This window comes from Vespula vulgaris, chromosome 6 (assembly GCF_905475345.1).
Source record: "Vespula vulgaris chromosome 6, iyVesVulg1.1, whole genome shotgun sequence".
NCBI lineage: Eukaryota > Metazoa > Arthropoda > Insecta > Hymenoptera > Vespidae > Vespula > Vespula vulgaris.
In genome coordinates this window covers 1399551-1425327 of record NC_066591.1, presented here as the reverse complement: position 1 = coordinate 1425327, position 25777 = coordinate 1399551, and the positions used below count along the sequence as shown (strand labels likewise).

The following is a 25777-nucleotide window of genomic DNA, read 5'->3' as shown; positions in this document are numbered from 1 at the left end:
CCTTCTCTTTATCTCTCTATCCCGAGATGTCGCTGACGTTTGGAACATGCGATTCGCGAAGCGAACGAAGTTATCCGAAAGTAACCGAGTACGTCCGAGAACGTTCCCGTGGAACGACATGGCGGCTATGAGAGAGTTTCGCCGCTCGTGCGAGGCTGTCGCGTCGTTCGAAGTAGTATTGTTTCGCGCCACGGAGTTTTCGGGTTTCGTCATTGTTTCTTTTGCGTCACGCGGGTGACCTCTTTGTTCGCGCACGTCCGTCGCGAGAAAAGTTGGAAGGCGTCGTGCGAGTAAAGTTTTTCAAGTAATAGAAGCTAAAAGATATACAGGGAAAAAGAGTGAAGCGGGGAAAGGGATAGAGGGAGGGAGGGAGGTAGTAAGAGAGCGACGGAAAGACCGAGACAGAGACGGAGAGAGAGAGACAGAGAGACGGTGAGAAAGAAAGAAAGAAAGAAAGAGATAGATAGAAAGAGAGAGAGAGAGAGAGAGAGGAGAGAGAAGACAGACAGAGAGAGAGAGAGAGAAAGAGAAGAGAGAACGGAATCCCCGATGCGGCGGGGTGTCTCGCGCACGTAACGAGCGCAAATGACGACTTCGATGTTGCTCAGCTTCAACCCGCCTATCGTGAAGCGGCTGCTAGGCTGGAAGAAGGCCGAGGGCGAGGACAAATGGAGCGAGAAGGCCGTCAAGAGTCTCGTTAAGAAGTTGAAGAAGTCGGCGGGTCTCGAGGAACTCGAGAAGGCCATTACCACGCAAAGCTGCAATACCAAGTGCATCACTATACCGAGGTACGCGTACCGACTAATATTACTACCTATCCTTGTCTTTCTATCTCTATCTCTATCTCCCTCCCTCTCTTTCTATCTTTACGCGTGTCTAGCTGTCTGTCTCTCTGTCTTTTACCACTGCCACTGCTACGGGATGCTGCCCCCGTGTATCTTCCCCCCTCCTCTTCCTTTTCCTCCTCTTTCCTGCGTGTGCGCGCGTGTTGTACCGTACACGTTATAACCAGCGTTTTTCTTTTTATTTATTTTGTTTTCTTTATATCTTTTCTCTCCTATTCTCTCTCTCTCTTTCTCTCTCTCTCTTTTTCTGTTTCTCTTTCTATCACGCACACTCTCGCTCGTACGTGTGAGAGATTTCGCGTATTTGCTCTCTCTCTCTCTCTCTCTCTCTCTCTCTCTCTCTCTCTTGTGCGCGTGTGTGCTGCGCGTCGCGCTGTAGAGAGAGAAAGAGAAAGAGAGAGAGAGAGAGAGAGAGTGAGAACACAATAAACGAAGGTACTCGCGCGTTCTTAATAGTAGTAGTAATAGTAGTAGAATAGTAGTAGAGTAGTAGTAGTAGTAGTAGTAGAGTAGAATAGAATAGAGTAGTATAGTGGCAGCAGTGTAGTATTATAGTAATAGAAAGAGAGTGTCGAGGTATGTTTCACATCCCAAGAGTAACGTTCGTTTTAAATACCCTCTTCTCCTCTCCTCGTGAATCTTGAATGTGATACAATGGAAATATATAAGTCATTGAATTTTACATAGGAAGTTGTAAGAAGAAAAAAAAAGCAAACAAACAAACGTACGATGAACGAACGAACGAACGAATATCGAAATAAAAACAAACGAAAAAAGATAATCTTCCTTTGAAGGTACGACAATTCAGATTACAATTAAAAACTACGAAATTAATTATTAAAATTTTGTATACATACTCACACACATACATATGTATAATATATATATATATATATATATATATATATATATATATATATATATGATATAATATAGTACGTGTGTATGTGTGTGTGTGTGTCTATATATATACATAAAAGAAAAAAAAATGTCATCACGTTCATTTAAAAACGAATGTATGCTATCAAACGATAATCGACGTTTTTCCGATGGCAAGCAACTCAACTTGCTTACCGACTTTCTTGTTTTGCGGAGCATGACGAGAATAGATACCCCGTTCGCTAACCGATCGGCGAACATCGAGGAAACGAACGAACGAACGAAAGAAGGATGCCTAAGTCTCTCTTTCTCTCTTTCTTTCTTTCTCCTTTCTTTCTTTCTTTCTTTCTTTCTTTCTTTCTTTCTCTCTTTCTCTCTCTCTCTCTTTCTGTGTGTGTCTCGCGAATCGTCTAGACAAAAAGAACGTGCTTATTTTATTTCGTACAGTCCCGATCGCTTACGTACGATCGCGCCTCTTTTCTTTTCTTTTCTTTTCTTTCTTTCTCTCTTTCTCTCTCTATTTCTTTTCTTTTTTGTTTTAACCACGTGATCGTGACGTCAGAAGTGGCATGTGTGATGCGTGTGTGTGTGTGTGTGCGTGTATTATATTTAAAATAAGTACGTGCACGCATATATGCATATAGAGGGTGTTTCATTTGAATAAACATATGCAAGTATCATCGAATATCCGGGGCCAAAAGTTCCTTGGTTCGTAGTTTTACGATGTCAAAAAGAAAAAAAAAAAAAAGAAAGAATAGATTAGTCTGAAAAAGTTTCGAGAACGAAAGAAAAACGAAAGTAATTGATTTTTAAACTAACCTAAAAAACCTTTTGACTCGCCCTGTATTTATTATCGTTAACTTCGAATGAGTTACCCTGTATAATACGCGTATATGTAATTACTTTGAAATGTTTTATCGATCAAGTTTCTTACCTTCCTACCCACGTTATACCCACGTTAGAATTTAATTTAAGTAAATTTAAATAAATAGATTTAAATAAATACATTTAAACGAATAGATTTCAGTTCCTAAATCTTTTTCTTTTTATTTACTTATATATTTATTTATTTATCTATTCTTTTTTTTCTTTCTTGGTTCGTGAAATTTTACCCCCCCCCAAAAAAAAAAAAAAAAAAAAAAAGAGTAGACTTACGAATCCATCATTGACGGCGACGTGCGATTTTGATGCGCGCGCAGCCATTCGCGTCTTTGGACTTTCCACCTTGTCGAACTTCCAAATCGCGTGGCGCGCACCTGTCAGTCATCGCCTTCGTTATCTTCTTACTCTTCTTATTCTTATTCCTCATCGCGACTCTTTCCGCATCGAGATTCATTCATCAGTCCTGGTCACGTATATATGTAGATCGTGAATTTCATCTGACGTAAGCTCGAACGATAGAACGAGACTGAAAAATCGATTGGGTTATCGCATGTTTTTTTTTTCTCTTTTTTTCTTTTCTATTCTTCTTTTCCTTTTTCTTCTTCTTCTTCTTCTTCTTCTTCTCTTTATTCGTAGGCCCACATTTGCCTTAAAACGTATTAGATTCGAGCTGGGAACTCTTTTTTTATATTATATTTTTGAACCTTATTATTGACTAATAATATATAAAAAATAATATAGATATATATATATATAAAAAGATAGTTTAGTATATCGAATGCGTACGTGTGGGTGCGTATGTGTGTGTGTAAATAATAAATAAGTGTATGCATTTGATTAATCGAAATAGATATATTTTTTGAGGTTTCATAATGATGTATAATGCTTACAAATAGATAGAGCCTACAAATGTATAAATGTCTGGCGTGTTCGTCGTTCCTGTCTCGTTTTAAAATTGATTTTCCTTCGTTCAATATTTTACTTCGTTTTGTTTTATTCTTCTTTTTTTTTTTATTTTTATTTCATGTTTCGTTTCGTTCATTTCTTTTTATTTCTTTTCTCTTTTTTATCAAATATGAAATGTTAAACAAAATTTGTATTAGGACTAACGATAAATACGTTGATCGATATAAGTGTTCGATTTAAGAAGGGAAAAAAATAAAGAAAAGGAGCGAGAAAAACAGAGAGAGCGAGAGAGAGAGAGAGAGAGAAGACAAAGGAGAAGGCGTCATCGAAGCTCGTTCCACGTAGGAAGAGAATGAGCTCGGTGTATATATAAAAACCTTAATCAATAAATCATATTCAACCCTCGTGCTGAGGGATATAGCATATACTACCTAGTTGGTCTATCTCGACCGCCCACTCTTTCCAAGAAAAGTTATACGCGTTTTGTCGATAAAATAGAGAAAGAGAGAGGGAGGGGGAGAGAAAAAGAGAAGAGAGAGGGGGGAGGAAGAAGAGAAAAAACAATAAAAGTAGTATAACTCGATTTGTGTGTTACTTATTAAAATTTTCTCTCTCTCTCTCTCTCTCTCTCTCTCTCTCTCTCTCTCTCTCTCTTTCGTTTTGTTCTTTTTCTTCTCTTTTTTATATTTTCTTTTTTTTTCAATTTTTTAAAGCATCAGAAAACAAACGATTACTAACTTTTGCTGGATACATTTAAAATATATACGTATAGCGTTTATGTATACATATATGGATGGTCGCGTATTTATTTACGTACGTGAGTATGAGATGATATGCGTAATGCGTATATATATACATATACCTACGTAGAGGCGATCGAACGTTTAGGAGAGTTCACGGTCGGCCGTGTCATACACAAGAGGACACACATTTTGTACACGATCGTATGTGCGTAGGTATGTGGATTTCTTTAAGCTTCTTGGGAGCATCGATCTTACGAGACCCTGCTTTTTACCCTCCTCTACCCTCCCTCTCTCCCTCCCTCGCCACCCTCGCACAATCTTTTTTCTTTTTCTTCTTCAAGGTCCACGAATACGATCTTTATTTGAAAATCTTTATTTTCCTTATAACAAAGAGAATAGTCGAATTATGTCATTCTGCGAAGGAATATTTGAATCGTTTTAAAATATAATTTGCACGTAACTTTTTTATCGAATACAAAATTTTTTTAATAATTTTGTGTGTGTGTGTGTGTGTACATATATTCGTAGATATTATATTACACATCGTTTTTAAGATTTAATAGAAAATTATTTAAACGATTGATTTTTAATTCCAATCTGAATTTTCGAAAAGCAGGAAGAAAATTTATCTAAATATTTCAATTGGAGTTATAATCATATTACAGTTTATATATATATATATATATATATATATATATATATATATTATTCCAACTAAATCTAATAAATATATCTGAATATCGAGAGATATTCTATAATTTAATACATCATCGTAATATTAGAATTGACTATTAATAACGAAGAAAAGTCATTTAAATGTCTAAAGATAAAATTATCTGATACAGTTTGGTTATATTTCTAATGAATAATTGTTCAATCTTCTTTATAAGATCGAACTATACGAAATCGCTTATATTAAATTATAATGCAATTTATTTTCGAAATTAATTTAATTATGATCTCTAATTTGAATTTGTTTCAATATCATTGATCGATTACTAAAGAAAAGAAATGGAGACAGGGATACACACACACACGTACTGAGAGAAAGAGAGAGAAAGAGCGAATTACGTAGATAAGAGCGTTAAAATCATCTGCTTCGCTGGTCGTTATCTCTCCCACGGCGAATCTTCGATGCACGCCTCTCTCTCTCTCTCTTTCTCTCACACACACACACACTCTCTCTCTCTTTCTCTCGCATGCGCGTCATCGCGTTTTCTCGCTCGTTACACGCGTAAGAACGAGCGAGGTGAGGTGGGGAGGGGAGGAGGGTGACGAGGAGCTTTTGTCGCGTGGGCAGCTGTTAGTTTATAGTTACTTTGTGTATGAAGTAAGATATACACACACACGTGTGCACGCGTATATACGTACACGTATATGTATATTATTGTTTACATATTGTATATTATTATATATTTATTAATTTCTTCATACGATCCAAAGAATATAAAAAACCTTATTATGCTTATAAAAAAGAAATTATATTTTAATATATGCATATAGTATATGATTTGTGAACTAAAGGTTATCCTTCGTAAATTATATCGTTAGATATTTATTAAGTTTTTACTTTTCTTTTTCCTTTTTTTTTTTTTTTTTTTTTTTAAATATTAATAACTTTCTTTTTTCATTTGCGTATAAGTAATTTCAACGATTAAAGGATATATGATTTATGTCGTCGAAGGCAAACATCTTGATGAAATATCTTTTTATATCAGATAATAATTAAAAGTATTTCAATCAATATTTAAATAAGCATTGAGTAAAAATCTTGAAAAAATGGTGAAAAAAGAAATCTCTTATCGAATTTTTATTCTTCGGAATCAGCGGTTTTACAATTCTGCGAAGACGCTTCTCGTTGTTACGTATCGGATACGTACTCCGTTAGAGCGGATTTATCTTGTTACGACATAATCCATGAGTAAAGGGAGAGGGGGAGGAGGAGGAGGAGGTGAGTTTGCGCTAATTATCGTTATTTTTACTCGTGTAGAGTAAACTGATCTCGTTAACCGATAATCTCAACAAGAAAATTCCGCGAATTTTTCAACTTCGATTAATCGAAGTATGCACGTTTGATTCTAAAATAATAAAAAAAAAAAGAACGTTTTGCTTTGTCGATTAAAAAAAAATATAAAGAGGAAGAGAACAACTAATGTGTATACAAATAATATATACATATATATATTTATTTATTTAAAAATCTATTATATTTCGTATGTACATATTTATTATAAAAAGAGAGAGAGAGAGAAAAGAAAATAGTAAGTCAAGTGATTCATTCGAGTTTTATATTTATTTATTTGGAAGGGAGAAAGAGAAAAGAAAAGTTGAATTGAATTATTCATGCGTGTTATTTTCAATATATATATATATATATATATATATATATATATATATATATATCCTATCAAATGAATGTTTTTATTGAATTATTAAATTCGATACTACTTTAAACAATACAGGTACATATTCTATAATATATTTTATTTTTTTTCGTATGTTCTGTCATCTGTAACGTTAGATCGTGCAAACAATTGTGCTCTACGAACGGTAGCACGTGCCATTGGTACTCCGATTCTCTTCGCCACCTACGCAATTCATCCATCCATCCCTCGGCTTGATCTCTAACTCGATTTAACTCTTAACACGTCGACTGTGTCCGCTTCTCTCTTCACGTGAATCGATAGATGAATACACATACGTACACATAGATATACATATTTTTATTTTACAACGAAATTAAAAAAGGAAACATTTTCAATTTTATTAATATATTATTTATATATACATATATGTATATGTATATAAATAAATAATTTAATTATTACACATGTAATGAAATAAAACAATATACGTTGAATCGAATCAGAAATAATCGCGGTTTTTAAAAGAATCATATATGTATTATTTTTTATAAGTAATTTTTAAAAATATAATAAAATAATATATGTTAAATTGGTTCGAAAACAATTGCGATTTTTATCACTTTAATCGATACGTAAAAATAGCAATTATTTTTTGTATCAATCATATATATATATAAAATTTTGGTATCTTTTTACTGGAAATTCCGACATTAGTTATCAACAGGAAGTAACTTACTAATATAGGAGTAATATTAAATATATGTTAGGTCAGACAATAAATATAGTGTATATATTTATATATACTCATTTCCTTTCTTAAATCTTTCCAAAATTAGAAAATACTCGACGAATAATCTGTCTTATCGTTTGATCGTTAACTTAAACGTATTCAGCAAGAATTTATAGGCAGAAACCCAGTGGCTTTCGGTGATACGACCGCGTAATGCGTTTGGTAAATTGGATTCCGATATATAATGGCGTACCTTCGAAATGCGCCGTCGTAATGGCCTCCAGTTAGAGTCGATACGTTTTAACGGAAGTCCGATACTACTACTACTACTACTACTACTACTACTACTACTACTACTACTACTACTACTACTACTACTACTACTACTAACTCCCAACGTTGGTGGTCGGTCTATTTTGGCAAATCGCCGATCAAATTAGGGACCACGATAAACTAGTTCTTTGATCGTAACACGCTTCGATAAATCAACGTTACTACCTGGTTGTTGAAAGGGACACTTACAATTATATACATATGCGATCGCTAGTTTATTATAGTGAAAACGTCAGATTAATGACTCGTTAACTATTAGCAAGTTAACGAATTTAAAGTATTTCCTTCTTCTTTCTTTCCTTTTTCAATCATTACGACTCTAATTCCAATGAAAATAACATATTCTCCGTTAATTTATCGTATGTTCTTTGCGGTATTACGAAAGCTCAATAGTTCGGTACTCAATAGTTACATTGTTTGCGAGATTGGAGAAAGATCAAAGAGTCTATGTAATTCTTTGAAGTAGAAGTATCAATCAAAATTCCGTACTTCAATTGATCGCGAAAATCGATCGAAACGATACCATTTTATTCAAAGATTTAAAATCTCTTTTGGGTTCGAATAATAATACGAATATAATATCATATCGTTTAATCGTTTATTATTTATACATATGTAATTATATACAAAGAAGAAATAATATATCAAAAAAAAAAGGAAAAATAATAATAATAATAATAATAATAATAATAATAATAATTCATTCACAAACAAAAGTTGTTGGAATAATCGAAATAAATCGAAAATAACATAAAAAATTAATAAATCGTTTTTGGAACATAATCAAGTAATAATTTTTTTATCATCGACGATAATACAAATTGAAGATTTAAGATAGTCGTTCTATTAGCGATCAACATTGAATTCTCCAAGAGTAAAGATAGAGCTATGTTTTCAGCGGTCACGCGACATTAGTACACAATGCGTAAAACTATTCTCGAAGAGTATGTAGACCGTATCGTATCGTATCGTATCGTACGTATCGTATCGTATCATATCGTATCGCATCGTATCGTACATATCGTATTGTATCGTCTTTCGAATTCGTAACGACGAACGATATACATACATAAGTATATATATATATATACATATATATGCTTGAAGATGCGAAACCCTCTCATTTATGACACTTATCCGTTAGATCATCGATAAATTCACGAAACGTTACGTCAGTCTTCTTTACGACCGTGTTAACAACACAAAGAAGGAGGCTTTCAAACGATCGTATTGTTTCTCGTAAGTGTATGAATGAAGAGAGAAAGAGAGAGAAAGAGAGATCCGAACTGTGTGCTCGTTCGAAATTTTGAACATGCATTGAAATGCATCGAAAATTTGAACAATTGTTATTACATAATAATGTACTTACTCATTAATTATCATCAAGTATTACCAATATATTAAATTATCTTTTCTTTTTTTTTTCCAATTAAATAATAATAATAAATGTGCAATGAATTATTTTTGAAGGTTTCGTAAAGCAGCTGCGTGTCACGATAATGATTTATTGAGTAGTAATAATTCTTGTTTTTAAACAACGAAGATGTGTAACTTGAAATAATAATAATAATAATAATAATAATAATAATAATAATAATAATAACAACAACAACAATAATAATACTCTAACAAATTATTATAAAATTGTAAGATATCAATTATATAATAATGACCGGAATCAATAGAATTTCATTTAATTCAAAATGCTGTATCGTTATTAATCTATATATATATACGACAGATTTATAGAGAAAACGTCCGAATGAATTCACTTTAAAAATCGAGATGTTCATCATCGATGAATCGTTCGATACTCTCGAATGCGGTCGTTTGAAAACGTAATGCTGTTTCTCGTTTGTGATGGAGGCTGGAATATACATATATACATACATACATATATACGAATGGTACAGACTTCACATGACAGTAACAACAACAACAGCAATAGCAATAGCAATAGCAATAGCAATAGTAATAGCAACAGCAGCAGCAGCAACAGCAGCAATGATGCGAGAGCTAAAGAGAGAAAGACATAATTGCGTATTCGCTCTTGTTGCGTAAGCGAGTCGTGCGATTATCGATGACACGCGAAACACCGTGCCTCGGAAATTGCAACGCAAAGTTCCTTTCTCATTCGATTTCTCGAAAGAAAGAAATATGTCTATAGTCGTAAATATCAAAAGATAATCTTTCAACGTGTTCTGCCAATCCGCAACAATACGAATCAATTTAATCTGTTTGTTTGTATATTTATTATTATTATTATGATTAATTATTGAATTAATTATATAATTAATTATCTGACTTAAATTAACTCTCATTTCGTTAAAACGTACTATAGGTTCTATATAAATTACGTATGTATTTATTACTTCATTACTTTTCCTAGTATTCATCAAATAGTAATAATAATAATTTAGTACTTGTGTAACAACACAGTTTCGTAATTCTTGATATAATACAATACGTATTCTCGCGTTATAGGAGGTTTATCTGTATTATATAGATCTCATAATAGAATATTAGATCGATTGATTATACAATGAATCGTTTGAAAAATGATCTATTTAATGCATTTAAATAAAAATGGAAGAAGAAGAAGAAAAGGAAGAAAGAAAAGAAGGAGCATTGCGACAAAAAATTATCGTCTCTGTAATTTTCATTTCGTAACGAGAGAGGAAACAAAAAATTAAATAAATCGCACACGAATGATATCGATCGTGTTAATGCAATTAAAAGATAATTTTGCTAACTCAATCGATAACACAAAAAGTTATCTCATTTTCGAGACGTTTTTGCGTAGGAGAAAAGAGAAAAAAATTGCAAAGTGATAAAAAAGAAATGTTATATCATTCGATATTTATATTTTAGAAATTAACAAATAATAATAATAACAACAACGATAAAAAAATAGCAAGAGAACGACGATCGATAGTACTATGAGAACAAAGATCGTGATAATGAAGTTTTAATTATATTATATCGTTAAATGTTTCGTTCGTGAGAGGGTATAGGAGGTTTTTTAGAAAGCTGTTATTATCGATAGGGTGGTATGGTATCACGTGGCGTGTTCTAGGTACTCCCCTCCCCTCTCCTCTCTCTCTTTCACGTGTGTAGGTAGAAGAACGTGCACGAGAATCGATCAGAGCGGAGTATTCGCCTCATGACGACTTTATTAATAGTAATCCTAGTTACGTCGTTATACCATACCTGTGTGTTTCGTCGTTGACATGTTGTATCGTACTCGTTCTCATCGTTATCGTGTTCTCTGTGAGGATATTTGACAAGAGAGGGGGAAATAGTCTGTTAACGAGAAACGAAAAACGAGAAAGTCAGATCCGTTGCCGCGTGTGTACGTATTCTGTTTGTATCTATCTCTCTGTTTGTATCTCTCTCTCTCTCTCTCTCTTTCTCTCTCGCTTTTGCTCTCTTTCTCTCTTCAATTCACGATGCTAACACATCGCTGACAGCGCTAGGAAATGAGATTTCGTCTCCCTTCGAACAAATAATATGGTTGGAACTCGATAAAGCTTTGTATTTTTCTTTGAAACGAGTAAGTATATATTCGCTTTCGAAAATGTTCCTCTCTCTTTCTCTCTCTCTATTTTTCTTTCTTTCTCTATCTCTTTCTTTCTCTCTAATTTTTATTTTTATCACGATATCCACACATTTCGCGGTATCATGTAATTCACTTTCCTGGTGATACTACGAAATGAAATAGTCGGTCGATAACAAAGTTTTCTTTGTTATACAAATTATTTGTTTTTACCTTTTATTTGTTTGTTCGTTTATTTTCCCTCGTTTTTTTTTTTCATAATTACGTTATACGAATTATTGAACCATGAAGCTTTGATTAAACACGTATTTAAAAATCGCGATGAAGTTTAACGTTTTTCTTTGAAACACATCGGAATTGAAGTATTCCTTTTCGAAAATGTTCTTTCTCCTTTTTCCTTCTTTCTAATTTTTATTTTCGTCACGTGTTCTACGTATTTCGCGGTATAATGAAATTCACTTTTGCGTCGACACAGTGAAACGAAATGGTCGCTCAGTTGATAAAAAAGTTTCCTTTATCATAAAAGTCATTTGCTTTTTTTTTTCTTTTTTCACTTCCTCTTCAATAACAACGTTATACGAATTGTTTATTAATTAAGCTTTAATTAAAAATTCGCATTTAGGAAATCGTTATCGTTTGCAAAGTATGTACGTATTCCAAGAATTTTCATCGATCCTAATCAATAATAAAGTATCGATAAAGAGAGAGAGAGAGAGAGAGATTTTTAATTAAAAAAGAAAAAAAAAGAATAGAAGAGAAAGAGAAAGAGAGATTACAGAATAAAAATAAAACAAAATACATGAGATGAAACAGACATTCAAAATGTATAGAAAAAAGAATTAAAAACAAAAAAAAAGAAAAAGAGTTCGTTATAGAGAATAACTCAAAGAGAGATAGAAAGAGAAAGAAAGAGAGAGTGAGAGAGACAAAGACGGAAAATATATGTAACGTGTGTATCCCTGTATGTGTGAATAAAGTGAATTCGCGGACGTCGATCGACGTTGATGCTCCCTTTGGCTCGCGTCCTTTATCGAGGAAATTAAACTTTGTTCCATTTCCCGAGTGCGATATTATCTAATAATGAGAGTTTGTCTAGAGAAGAGAGACGCGTGTATCCTCTCGTATCCTCTCACTCGTCTGCATATGTTATATATGTTCGTTTTCTCTCTCTCTCTTTCTCATATATATATATATATATCTTTCTCTCTCATGGTGCCAACCAACGTATTTCGTATCACGACGTTGAAGTGGCTCAATTTGCTGAACACGAGAGAGTAACGGTTATAGACTGTGTCGGCCCGTTACGTTTCCTGATTTATGTATGTATGTATATATGTATATATGTATATACGTGTGCGTATATGTGTGTTCGTATGTGTGTATGCGAAAAGCATGGCATTATCACCCAGCTTGATATTATCTCGAATCAAACGCTCCGTATCGTTTCGATTACTTTTATGAATTGTTTCGCTCTCATCCATTTTTCTTTTTTCTTTTTTTTGTTTTTTACTTTTCTTTTTCGCTAACATAAAGAATATAAAATATAGTTTATCTCTTGATTCGTATGAAAAAAAAAAAGAAAGAGTACTTTTCCAATCGTTTGTGGTCAATTACATATGTTTTTATCTTTTTCTTTTTTCTCTTTTTTTTTTTGTGAGATATCGAAAATATTGGAGTATATTTAATAAATACGAGTATATTAAAAAAATAGAAATATTTCAACGAGAAAGAAAAAGAGAGAGAAAGAGAGAGATTAACTTGGTTGACCTTACATCGATTCTCTCCTTAGAGAAAGGAATTACATAAGTATAAGTCGATCGATCGATTACATAGAGAAAAAAAAAAGAAGTGGTTTGATGGATGAAAAAGAAATAAAAATAATAAGAAGAAAGAAAATTCCATTGAAAAGGAATGGAAGAAAGAAATAAAGGGAAAAAATCGATCAATGAATTTATTTTTATCCAAGTTTGTTTCCTTTACGTCGATCTTTTAAAGGATAGGTGTATACCGTTAAAACGTTATCCTTATTTACATATTATTTAGCTGCGAACAAGACAGAGACGAAGAAAAAGAAAAAGAAAAAGAAAAGAAAAAGAGAGAAGAAAAAAGAAAAAAAAAAAGAAAGAAAGAAAAATCAGAAAATCGGATTCGATGAGAGTCGCATTCTTTTCTCGTCAGTCGTCGTCCTTGCGAAGGCGTACAATTTATGCAGTCGAGAACGAGAATCATGTAACTTTACATTGCCTTAAGAAGAGAAAGAGAGAAAGAGAAATAGACAGAGAGTTATCGTGCCGAGTTATGTATATACGTCTCGAGGCGTCGTGCTCTTATCGACCCGGCCTTTTTCTCGAGTCCTCTTTCTTCCTCTTTTACAGCTTGGCTACTCTTGACTACTCTCTTATCGCAAGTCCGGCTACCACCACCACCAGCTGCGAGCGACCAGTCTTAGTTGATAAGAATCTTCTTCGTACCTTCGGATATTCACAGGATATCGTTCTTGTTTCCTACAGACGAATCTGTAGACCTTTAAATCGATCCAAACGATCGATTTTCTCTCTAAGATTTTCTCTTATTAATTTATTGTAATATAAGAAATGGAATTGTAGATCTTTTTTAAAGAAAACAAATTATGTCGATTCTTTCTTTTTTTTTATTTCTATCTTTTTTTATCTTTATTTTTTTCATTTTCTTTTTGAATTTTTATGAAGGTCGATTTTTTTGTATGTTTACAAAAAAAATTATGTAATGTTATAGCATACGCGCGCGCATATGTGTATCGTATATCTGTAATAAAGAGTAATGATATATATAATTTTATTCGTATATAACTTTTAACGTTATCTGGATTATTACTTTTACCGTAAATTATTATACTAAGTATAACTTTAATACTTGAACACGATGGAAAACTTAGGATTAGAAAGTTTTATAAAAATTGAGTCTGTGGCAACGAAGTGAAAGGAAATGAAAAAAAAAAAAAAAAACAGAAAAAAGGGAAAAGGAAAAATACAGATGTCTAATAAAATCATAGACATATATATCTACCTACTTAAAAATTAAACGTCGTTATATAGAAGTTTAAAATCGATCCAATTTTCAACATACATACATACATACATATATACATACATACATACCCACACATTTATATATATATATAATAAATAAAATAAAATCTAATAAATATATAACGCGTACTGAAACGTGTTATTTAATAATAAGCTTTTATTACGAAATACTTTTCGTTTTTGATGGTAAAAAGAAAAAAAAAGAAACATAAAAAGATAATAATTTCCTCTAGCGATAGTTCATTGGCTCGCTTTTATATACATGTAGATTTATGTACGTACGTACGTTTACCCGCACATACGCACGCACACATACACATACAGAAAGAGAGACACGCATACATACGTAGATAAATAAATACATCTCGTCTCGGACACGACGCATCGGCGATTAAAGTCGATTTAACTCGCGCCTCTCGTTTGATACGCGCGTGGAAGGAATTCAACGAGCGAATGCGAGCCATCGTGTCGGTCGCGCGTCCTCGACGGAGTCGGTCACGGTGCGTCAGCAGGATGACTAAAGTTGCAAAGGAATGGACAACTCATTTTCACCGTCTTATCTTTTCTTTTTCTTTATTTTATTTTATTTTATTTTATTTTATTTTATTTCGTGCGGTCTCTTACAAAACTTTTTTTTATGAATTATTTAAGATTAATAAATTGTAGAAATTTTATTAATTATTTAAAATTAATAAAATAAAAAAAAATAAAAAAGTAAGGACAAAAAAAGAAAATAAAAAATTGCACAGATATATATTATCGTTACATTTGTATTGCTACTTGCGGTATACATGTAATACCGAAGCCTTATCGCGACTTTAACGGGATGACTAAAATTGTAGCGGAATGGACGACTTTGGTTTCGTCGTCTTGTCTGCTTTCTCTCTCTTTCTCTTTCTCTCTCTCTCTATATATATTGTTTTTCTTTATTTTATTTTCTTTTTTGTTTCGTCCCATATAAAAATGTTTACATAATTAATAGAACGAGGAAACGGGAATTAAACATTCTCAAATATATTATTTGTCTTCATTCATATTACAACTTGCAGATGTATAATACATGTAATACCGAAGCCTTATCGCGACGTTATCTCATGTAATATATGGTAAAAATAGAAACGCGAAATAGCATACGTTTAGAAATAAAGGAGATCGTATCGTAGCGGAGTCCATTACAAATTTCTTATTGCACGAGTTAAGTGTCGAGGAAAAAGGGAAGGGGCGAAGAAAAGAATGATCGACGAACTTTCCAATGCAGCAATTTTTCAAGATTGTTATTGAAAAGAAGAAGAAAAAAAAAAGAAACTAGTATTTTATCACGACCACGATATATTTTTTATCTTCTATTTGAAATAGTGAAACTATTATATATGATCGTAAGATGTCAGTTGAGATTTGAAATCGAATGCTGAACTTCTATGTATGGATAAAATGTAAATATTTAGTTTCTTTTATATATATATATATATATATATATATATATATAAATATATACAAATATAAAGAGAGATAGAGAGAAAGAGATCATCGAACGATTTGAACGAAACAATTTGTTTGAATAACTTTTCGGAGAAGGACGAAGAACGATAGTTCCTTCTTTCATTCATCATTTTCATCGATTTTAAAACCTCATAAAATACGTGATTTAAAGTCGTCGAGAAGTTTAAAACGGTGAATTTATTTTATCACGACGGGGGAATTGTCTATGTACGTACATACGTACGTACATACGAATGTACTACACGTAAGTGTCACGAATAAGTACATACGCGTAAGTCCTTACGTAATGGCTCGGCACAGTTAGAAATCATACCGTGCTTCGCGGTATTCACAGGATACGCTTTTGAAATCCTTTAGAGTCCATAGATCTTACGTTTACATTTTTTCTTTCTTTCATTTCTTTTTTTTTTTATTTTATTTATATTTATTTTTTTCTCACTCATTGCCATCGTGATTTCTCTCTCCCTCTCTCTCTCTCTCTCTCTCTCTCTCTCATCGGTTACTTCCGACGATTGCCAAGCAACAAGCATCGTTATTTTCTATCTAGTTTAAACGAATCGAGCAATAGGGATCTATCGAGCGGAATCGCGTGGCTTGTAGAGGATAAATGAGAGAGACAGAGAGAGAAAGGCAGAGAGAGAGAGAGAGAGAGAGAGAGAGAGAGAAACGGTCGATGCGCGAGAAATTGTCGTATAAATTCTGTACGAGCATTTCTGAATTATTATGTAACCGGAACGCAGCAGTGAAACCCATGATCGAGAGTGCACCGACGTGATTTGTGTGTTCTCTCTCTTTCTCTCTCTCTCTCTCTCTCTCTCTCTCTCTCTCTCTTTTTCCTTGTGTATGTATATATGTATGTATGTAAGTATGTATGTTTATTCATGTATGTGTGTGTGTACGCAAAAGTAGGTTCCTGTTTGAAAGAAAAAAAAAAAAAAAAAGAAAAGAAAAGAAGAGAGAGAAAGAGAATGAACATACACGAACGAAAAAGCCAAGGCTATGACACAACACGTACCTTGGCGGAAACATTATTGAGAGAGAATCGATGCTGTTCGTTGACGGATCTTCGTGCGATGTCGATCTATCGATTCTTAAGATAATAAATCGTTTTCAAGAAAGATACGCGTAGAAAGAAAAGAAATTTTTTTGTCCCATTTTTGATGGATTTTATTTTTGAAAAGTACGCATCGACGTTGTTTCACGTTGTTTAAGATCTCGCTTGCGATAATCTTTTCTTTTCTCTTTTTAGTTATTCTTTTTTTTTTTTTTTTTCATTTTTTTCTTTTTTTTTAATCTTTATTCCCAACGCATAGCGAAGAATAATATTTTTGCGAAGAACACTGAGAATATCTTTTTTCTTCTTTCATTAATTCTTTTTTTTTTCTCTATTTTTCAGTTTCATTAACCAATTTTCCTTCTCTATTCGTCCGTACAAATACTTTTATATATAATTCCATATATTTATATATGCAATGTCTTCAAAACTTGTTGAACTTGTACTCTGTTCTATTTGATGTTTCTCTTTTCTACGTTTTATCCGATAGTTTTCAAATTCCTTTCGATTCTATTTTCATGAGATTTTCATTGGCAAATTATATTTTTAAAAATGTTAACATTTCCAATACTTCAAGATAATTCTTGTCTACAGTATTTGAAAAAGAAACTAAAAAAGAAAAATGTCCAATTTGATCGAGCGATTTCACTTAAATGTAATAAAATTCTTTTCTTTACACAAATACACACGCATATATATATATATATATAAAATATTAAAGTAATAATAATAAATGTATAAAATAATTAAAAGATAATTAAAATATTAAAATAATAATAAAATAAAAATAAGTAAAATATTTATATAATCAACACACACACATATAAATTTAATGATCGTCATCTCATTGCGATTGTGTTTAAATAGGCCTAGCCCGGGTGGCGTGGGCGACAACGGGGTCCAAGGTGTACGAGGCAAGGGTCTCCCCCACGTGATCTATTGTCGTCTCTGGCGTTGGCCAGATTTGCAATCGCACCACGAGCTAAGGGCGATCGAGCACTGCGAGTACGCTTTCACGCAAAAGAGGGACGAGGTCTGCGTAAATCCTTATCATTATCAACGAATACAAACTCCAGGTTGGTTGGTTAGTTGGTTGGTTGGTTGATTGGTTAGTTAGTTAGTTGGTTTGTCGGTTGGTCGGTCGGTTGGTTGATCGGTTTTTTGTATATACGGATTACATAATTTTAATCGCTAAAACTAATTATAATCAGTACATTTTTTTCTTTAAATGTCAATTGAAATGAACTTTTTAAATACTATATATAAATGAGATCAATAATCGATCATTTATAATATTATTTATAACATGTTTTTTCGAAATTTATTTTCTTACATTTTCATAATTAAAACTCGCTGAGGAAAATTTCATATGTTAGTATTGATATAGTAAATATTAAAGATATAATATATTATTGGCGATGATAATTCGAGAGAGAGAGAGAGAGACATCGATCATTAAAAATGGTCCACGAAGATCGGATATTCGAGGTATCGGTTGCAAATTTCGAATGATTCGTGAAACGATATACGTATAATACAATTTACTGTCTAATTGATAGTTTACGCATTATTATTATATTGATTGTGGGCTTGGCACAACGGGAAAGTCGATTTCGTGTCGTCGAAATGAAATACGAACGTAATATTAGTGATTGCTTTTTTTTCTTTTTAATTTAATTTTTTCTTCTCTTCTCCCCCACATTCCACCTCTCTCTCTCTCTCTCTCTCTCTCTCTCTCTCTCTCTCTCTCTCTCTCTCTCTCTCTCTCTCTCTCTCTGTCTCTGTCTATCTCTGTCTCCTTCTCTGCCGGCCGTTAAATCGACCGTCACGAGCGATAACCAGAGTGATCGCGTGACTATATCGATTGCACGAAACTTTGCAGTTTTGCCGGCCATTCTCGTGCCGCGGCACAATCTAGCCGGGGACGAGACCGTACTCTACAACACCTCCCTCGAGGAGCTGAGCGTCAGCGTACCGGAAAACACGAGCTTCCACGCGACGTTGAATCATCAGCATCACAATCAACAAAACATACCGCAATCGCCGCAACAACAACAACAGCAGCAGCAACAACAACAACAGCAGCAACAACAGCAGCAGCAACAACAGCAGCAGCAACAGCAACAACAACAACAACAACAGCAACAACAACAGCAGCAGCAGCAGCAACAACCGAACAATCCGTATCAAGGAATGCAGGTATATATAAACAGTATTAATTTTTATCTATATTAATTTAAATAAATTTTGGAAATACATAAATGTAGCAACTTTTGTAGAATTTATAATTAATTCAAATTGTTTTTAACATCGAACTGACTAAATGAACGTTCTAAATTTCTTTGTATTTGACGAAGTAAATACGTTGTACAGATATTATTGTTAATCGTTATGTCATGTTGTACAGATATTATGTTAATGGTTATTAATTTATATCATAGATCATTATCATTTATTACTTAAGGATCAATTCTTCTTTAAACAGAGTATGCAGGCAACCAGTCCAGCGAGTGTTGGGAGTCTAGGAAGTGTGCAGGGCTCGCCTCATCCTACGTCAGGATCTATGGATCCTCCAGCTGATACACCACCACCAGGATACATCAGCGAGGACGGCGATAACATGGATCACAACGATAACATGTCTCTATCCCGTTTATCACCCAGTCCTGTAGATGCCCAACCTGTAATGTACTGTGAGCCAGCTTTCTGGTAAATCTCTTCGATATATTTTCTCTGTTTAATCTAGACATGATCGATTAAATTTAATAGGTCACATGGATCTCTATTCGTAAAATGACGTCTGTCCTCGTAGAAAATTCCGTCGAATTATTATTGGCTTATTGTCGATGAGTAATGTTGGAATACTTTTTCCTCTTTTTTGTCTTTTCTTTCCGTTTTTTCTTTTCCTTTTTTTTTTTTTTCTTTTTGCCGAACTTTCATCTCTCCTTTGAATTGGAAATTATTCAAACGAAGATGAAATTTTTTTACGTCGAGCATTCGAACGTTGAAATTTTTTTGGGCAATAATACAGTAAAAAATATCGGCGTTCAAAAATACAGAAAATCCATTAGTAAGATCGGAGTAAGAAAAACTATTGAAAATTCTTTAGAATAGATCGAAATAAAGAAGGGGAAGAAAAAAGTTACTGAAACTCGATTAGAAAACATTAGAGTAAAAAATTACTGAAAATTCATTAGAAAGGGTTCGGAGTAAAAATATATCGGAAGGTCGTTGGAAACGATTCGGAGTAAGATATTGTTAAAAAATTCATTGAAAACGTTCGATGAACGAAGACTATATTGAAAGTTAATTTGGAAAAATAATAAACGAATTTAAGAGCTATTGAAAATTCATGCAATTATCTCATTGTTATCACTATTGTTATTTTTCTTTTTATCATTATCGTCATTATTCAATATTTGACTTTGAATTTAGGTGTTCGATAAGTTATTACGAGCTGAACACAAGAGTTGGGGAGACGTTTCATGCCTCACAGCCAAGTATCACAGTGGATGGTTTCACGGATCCAAGTAATTCCGAACGCTTTTGTCTCGGTTTGCTCTCGAACGTTAATCGTAATACCGTGGTGGAACAGACCAGACGGCATATCGGTAAAGGCGTGAGACTCTATTATATCGGTGGTGAGGTCTTTGCGGAGTGTCTCTCCGATTCGAGCATCTTTGTGCAAAGTCCAAATTGCAATCAGCGTTACGGTTGGCATCCGGCTACCGTTTGCAAAATACCACCTGGTAAGTTGATTCGAAATTAAACTATTTCGGTGGATCGATAAAAAAAAAAAGAAAGAGAGAAAACAAAGAAAAAAAAAACATATTTTCTGTTTATTAATTACAGGCTGTAATCTGAAGATCTTTAATAATCAAGAATTCGCGGCATTATTGTCGCAATCGGTGTCGCAAGGTTTCGAAGCGGTTTATCAGCTGACGCGTATGTGTACGATCAGAATGAGTTTCGTTAAGGGATGGGGAGCGGAATATCGAAGACAGACAGTGACATCAACGCCATGTTGGATCGAGTTGCATCTAAATGGTCCGTTGCAATGGCTCGACAGGGTACTCACACAAATGGGTTCACCACGTTTGCCCTGTTCCTCGATGTCGTAAATCGTATGAAGATCGAATCAATGAAAAGGATTATGAAGAACTCGTCGCTTTCTTATCGTCGTCGTCGTCGTCGTCGTCATTATCGTTATCGTTATCGTTATCGTCGTCGTCGTCGTCGTCGTCGTCATTGTCGTCGTCGTCGTCGTCGTCGTTGTCATCGTCGTTGTTAATCGATCCGTTTTTCATTTTCCCTTTAACGTCGTCGATAATATCATCAAACATAACCGGGATTTTACAGTGAACGAACCGCAGTGATAAGCGAGGAGAAAAAACGAACATATAATTATACATATACATATATATATATGTATATATGTGTGTATGTGTATATATATATATATATATATATATATATATATATTTACACATACTACACATAATAGTTTATTTGCTAAAACGTGAAAGACAAACGAGATAACGATAAATCTACGTACGCCAAAATACGTCGAGGGTTATATATCTCTCTTTGTAGGCTCGATTCGACGATCTGAGCACGATACAATGTCACACAACAATGCTAATGACAAGCAGAAGAGGAAGAGAAACAAGAACGAAAAGAAGAAGAAGAAAATGGTTATTCGTTGTTAACTATACGTAAAGCCTTTTGTGATTCGGCGAACGATCGATAATCGGAAAGAGAAGAAGAAAAAAGTCCATGATCGAGAACGTTCAAGCCTGTATAAAAAAGAAAAAGAAAATGATCACGTTAACGTATTTAATCGCCATAAGCGTACGTTGCTGTCTATATGAAGGGGTAAAATTATTTGATTTCGATTTGATGAATGAGTGAGAGAGTGTGAGAGAGAGAGAGAGAGAGAGAGAGAGAGAGAGAGAGAGAGATAGAGTACGTAATAATAACGGGAGACTCTTGTAAATCAAAATAATCGTATTCACGATGGTCTCTCGTTTTAAAAGAAAAGAAAGAAAGAAGAAGAAATAGAAGAAAAAAAGAGTACTCGTCGGTCCTTCGTTAAAAATATTTTTTATTGCTTATCGAACGAACGCACTGCAGTTGTTGAGACGATACATACTTATATCTTTTTGTGGTGACACCCAGACACATACACGAACAAACAAACAAACACACATTCATACGCGCGCGCGTAATTATGTATTATATTTACTGGAATAAGAATTTTGTGTGTATGTGTGTGTGTGTGCGTGCGTGTGGACGAAATTCTCTCGCATATCATGTAAATTTGCGCGTAGTAGGTTACATACATATATGCCGTTACGAGGTTTATAAGATTGTGATTTTTTTTTGTTTTTCTTTTCTTTTTTTTTCTCTATTTTTTTTTCCCCTCCATAAAAGTCTTTTTATAATGATGATCTCGATATATACGATATAACGAAAGAGAAATAAGATAAATAATTAGGATAATAAAGGATTTTCTTATTTGGAAGGACCAGTCGTGTTTTGTGCGCACACGAAAGAAGAGATCTTCGATAATTATGATGATTATTTTATTTAGTTGAAATTACTATTTGATAAATTACGATTGGTAATGGGATATATAAGTCATAGGTAATTTTGCAAATGTGCAGTCAATTGTAAAAAGAAAAAGAGAGAGAGAGAGAGGGAGAGAGTGTTGATTCTAAGAAGCAAAGTGAAAAAGATATATCACTATTACGTATTATGGTGTCTTATCTTAATTATCCTGTTAAGAATAAGCGCTCTGTATTATTTGTTTTTGTCGAATAAGGATATTTAAAGAAAAAAAAAAAAAAAAAGGAAAAAAAATAGAAAAAAAAGAAAATATATCACCCACATAGAGTTCGTAAAAAAAAAGGAAGATAAAGAAACGAGGAATATCTTATTATTCGTGTGGTATTGCGAGTGAAATTATTAGTGAAAAATGCAGTGAGAGAAAAAAATATATATATATATGTATTATAAAAAAATCACGAGGATCGTTAATTGAATATTACTGTCGATACGAAATTTTGGCTCTACATTATCGTGTATGATGTGTGCGAAGATAGTGTGTATGCGAAGTGAGAAAAATGAGAGAAAGGTACACACACACACACACACACACACACATATAGGAAACAAATTTTATGCCATTCATTGTCCAATCGTGCGATTATATAGATTTTTTATTACATGTTTTTACAATGTCGCAAATGGAGGAAAAGATTTTTTTTTTCTTTTTGTTTCCTTTTTTTTCTCTTCGACGAACGATCTTAATCGTAATATTTTGTTATCGTCATAGTATGACTGTATCGAACGTATAATTTTTAAAAAACAAGATAGATAATGTGAATGAAGCAAAAAAGATATATATATAAACGTATGTATGTATATATATATATATATATATATATATACATATATATATATATATATATATACACACATACATACATACATACATACATACATACATACACATAAGAATAGGGATGTGCGAACATGAACAAGTGAATTTTTAATATATGCGATATCAAGCTAAAATTCAACGTGTATATTTCGATATATATATAAACAAATATATATATGTATATATATATATGTATATATATATATGTATATGTATATGTATATTATAGAGTCTAAACAAACAAGCAAACAAATTATATATTATATATCATTGTGTGTAACACACGAACAAGAGGTAAGAACAAAGATTTAATGCAGAGCGCATACGAAGATCATTCTCGTTAGTTTAATAAGAAAAACGTCTTAGCTTTATATTTGTGTGAAGTCATTGAGAGTTCAAAAAAGAACAAAAAAAAATGTTGGGAGAGGGCGTTGTGGGAGGAAGGAGGAGGGGAAAGAAAGGTGAAAGATTAATCATAAAGTGAGATTTCTATTTTATTGCAGAATTTTGATAATATATTTGGAAATTATTTCGATTAGAGAAACTAAACACAATCAGATGTTTACCGAGCGACATTTTCTTTTTCTTTTTTCTTTATTTTTGTTTCCCTTTTCTTTTTCTTTTTTTTTCTCTCTTTTTGCTGTCTCTCTTTTTTTTTCCCCTGGAAATTCGTAAGAAACATTATGTTAACGAACATTAGGTGAAACGTTTTTCGTTCTATTTTCTGTAAGGTTTTAGAAAAAAAGGGAGGGAGAGAGAGAGAGTATATTATTTGTATGGAGATCAATGAGAAGTACCGAGGGTCCAATTTTTGCACGCACATAATTTAAAGGAAAAAAAAGAAAAAAGAAAAAGAAAAAAAAATAAGGGGTGAAAGGGGGAAAAAAGAAGTAACGCGAAACGTTTCCGAGAAAACTGGTTCCTTTTGTACGTAACCTTGGCTGCCGTTTCTTATAAATTTATTACTTTTCTTAGCGAAGGAAAAATTCGAAGGAAAAACGAATATATATATATATATATATATATATATATATATATATATATATATATTATATCGATTCGAAAAAGAGAACGACTGTGCTCTTTTCTTTTCTTTTCTTTTCTTTTTTTTTCCAAGAAAAAACTGAAGCTAACAAAAATAAAAAAATTCAGGAAAAAATAAAAAATAAAAGAAAGAAAGAAAGATAGAAGGAAAAAAAAGTCAGAAAAAATTTTATGTATTAAATATTCTCATTTTTTGTAGCTCGAACTCGATTGTTAAATTAGACACGCGATTATTCTCATTAGGACATATGGAGACACGTCGTCGTTTTCTAAACTTGAGTAATATATTTCTTTAGAGGATGAAGAAAAAGAAAGAAGAAATAAGAACGCGAAGAAATATTTTGCTACCGAACTGCTACTACTACTACAACTACTACAACTACTACTACTACTACTACTACTATTACTATTACTATTACTACTACTACTACTACTACTACTACTATTACTATTACTATTATTACTACTACTACTACTACCAACGTTTATCGATAAATAGCAAGAACGTGATCCTATCACTACGATATAATTATTATTACTGTACTACATAACGCTACACATGCATACTCACACACACACATACATCACATAATACACACATACACACACGCGCGCACGAACAAAGATAAAAAAGAACACAAAGAAGCATATTGTACATTGAGAACATTTCTATCATCGTTATAATAGTGTCGCTATTAATTGCTTTTCAACTGTCACCCACATTCATCGTAAATTAGTTTCGTATATATACTTTTCTCTATTTTCTCCTCTCCATTGTATAATGTTATATAATATATACATACATATATATGTATATATGTGTATATACGTATATCTGTTATCATCTTCTCTTAAAAAAAAAAGAAGAATAAAAAAAAGAAATAATAACAAGCAAACAAACGAAACAAACCAAACGACGATACAAATATTAGCCATCCAAGTATTTCAAACTTATTATGGATTAATTATGTTTATTGCATTGTTAGTTACATAATATTTTTATTCGTTACCGATGTAACAATAATCACACAATATTTATCGTTATTATGTATAAAGTAAATAGCAACGTGCAAAAACAAATAGAGGAGAAGCCATCTCCCTGAGCTCGAACATCTCCGTTTTCTTTTTTTTTCTTTTACTTCGTCTTCTTCTTCTTCTTCTTCTTCTTCTTCTTTTTTGTCTCTTTTTATCTTTATTTATTTTTTTTTCTTTTTTCATTCTTCATATATATATTGCATTGTTCCATTTTCATTTCTTTCATTTTACGGTTCTCAATACCCCGTTACAAACGAAGAAATTTTGTTGTTGTCGTGATATATCGGACTAATAAACGAGGACGAGATGCGTAAACTTGCCAAGTCATACGTGTACGATCATTGAAATCAATCATATGATTCTAATAACGGAGAAGTATAGATGTTTCTAA

The 25777-nt window shown here is 32.8% G+C and overlaps 1 protein-coding gene across 1 annotated transcript; it reads left to right on the top strand.

Moving 5' to 3' along the window:
* Window positions 1-377: 377 nt before the first annotated feature.
* On the top strand, window positions 378-22740 carry LOC127064465 (mothers against decapentaplegic homolog 3). The gene is made up of 6 exons (XM_050995554.1): window positions 378-788; window positions 17730-17938; window positions 18745-19061; window positions 19348-19571; window positions 20298-20611; window positions 20715-22740. Exons 1-6 carry the CDS (start codon window positions 586-588, stop codon window positions 20981-20983), a joined length of 1536 nt encoding a protein of 511 aa, XP_050851511.1. The 5' UTR covers window positions 378-585; the 3' UTR covers window positions 20984-22740.
* The last annotated feature ends 3037 nt before the right edge of the window (window positions 22741-25777 follow it).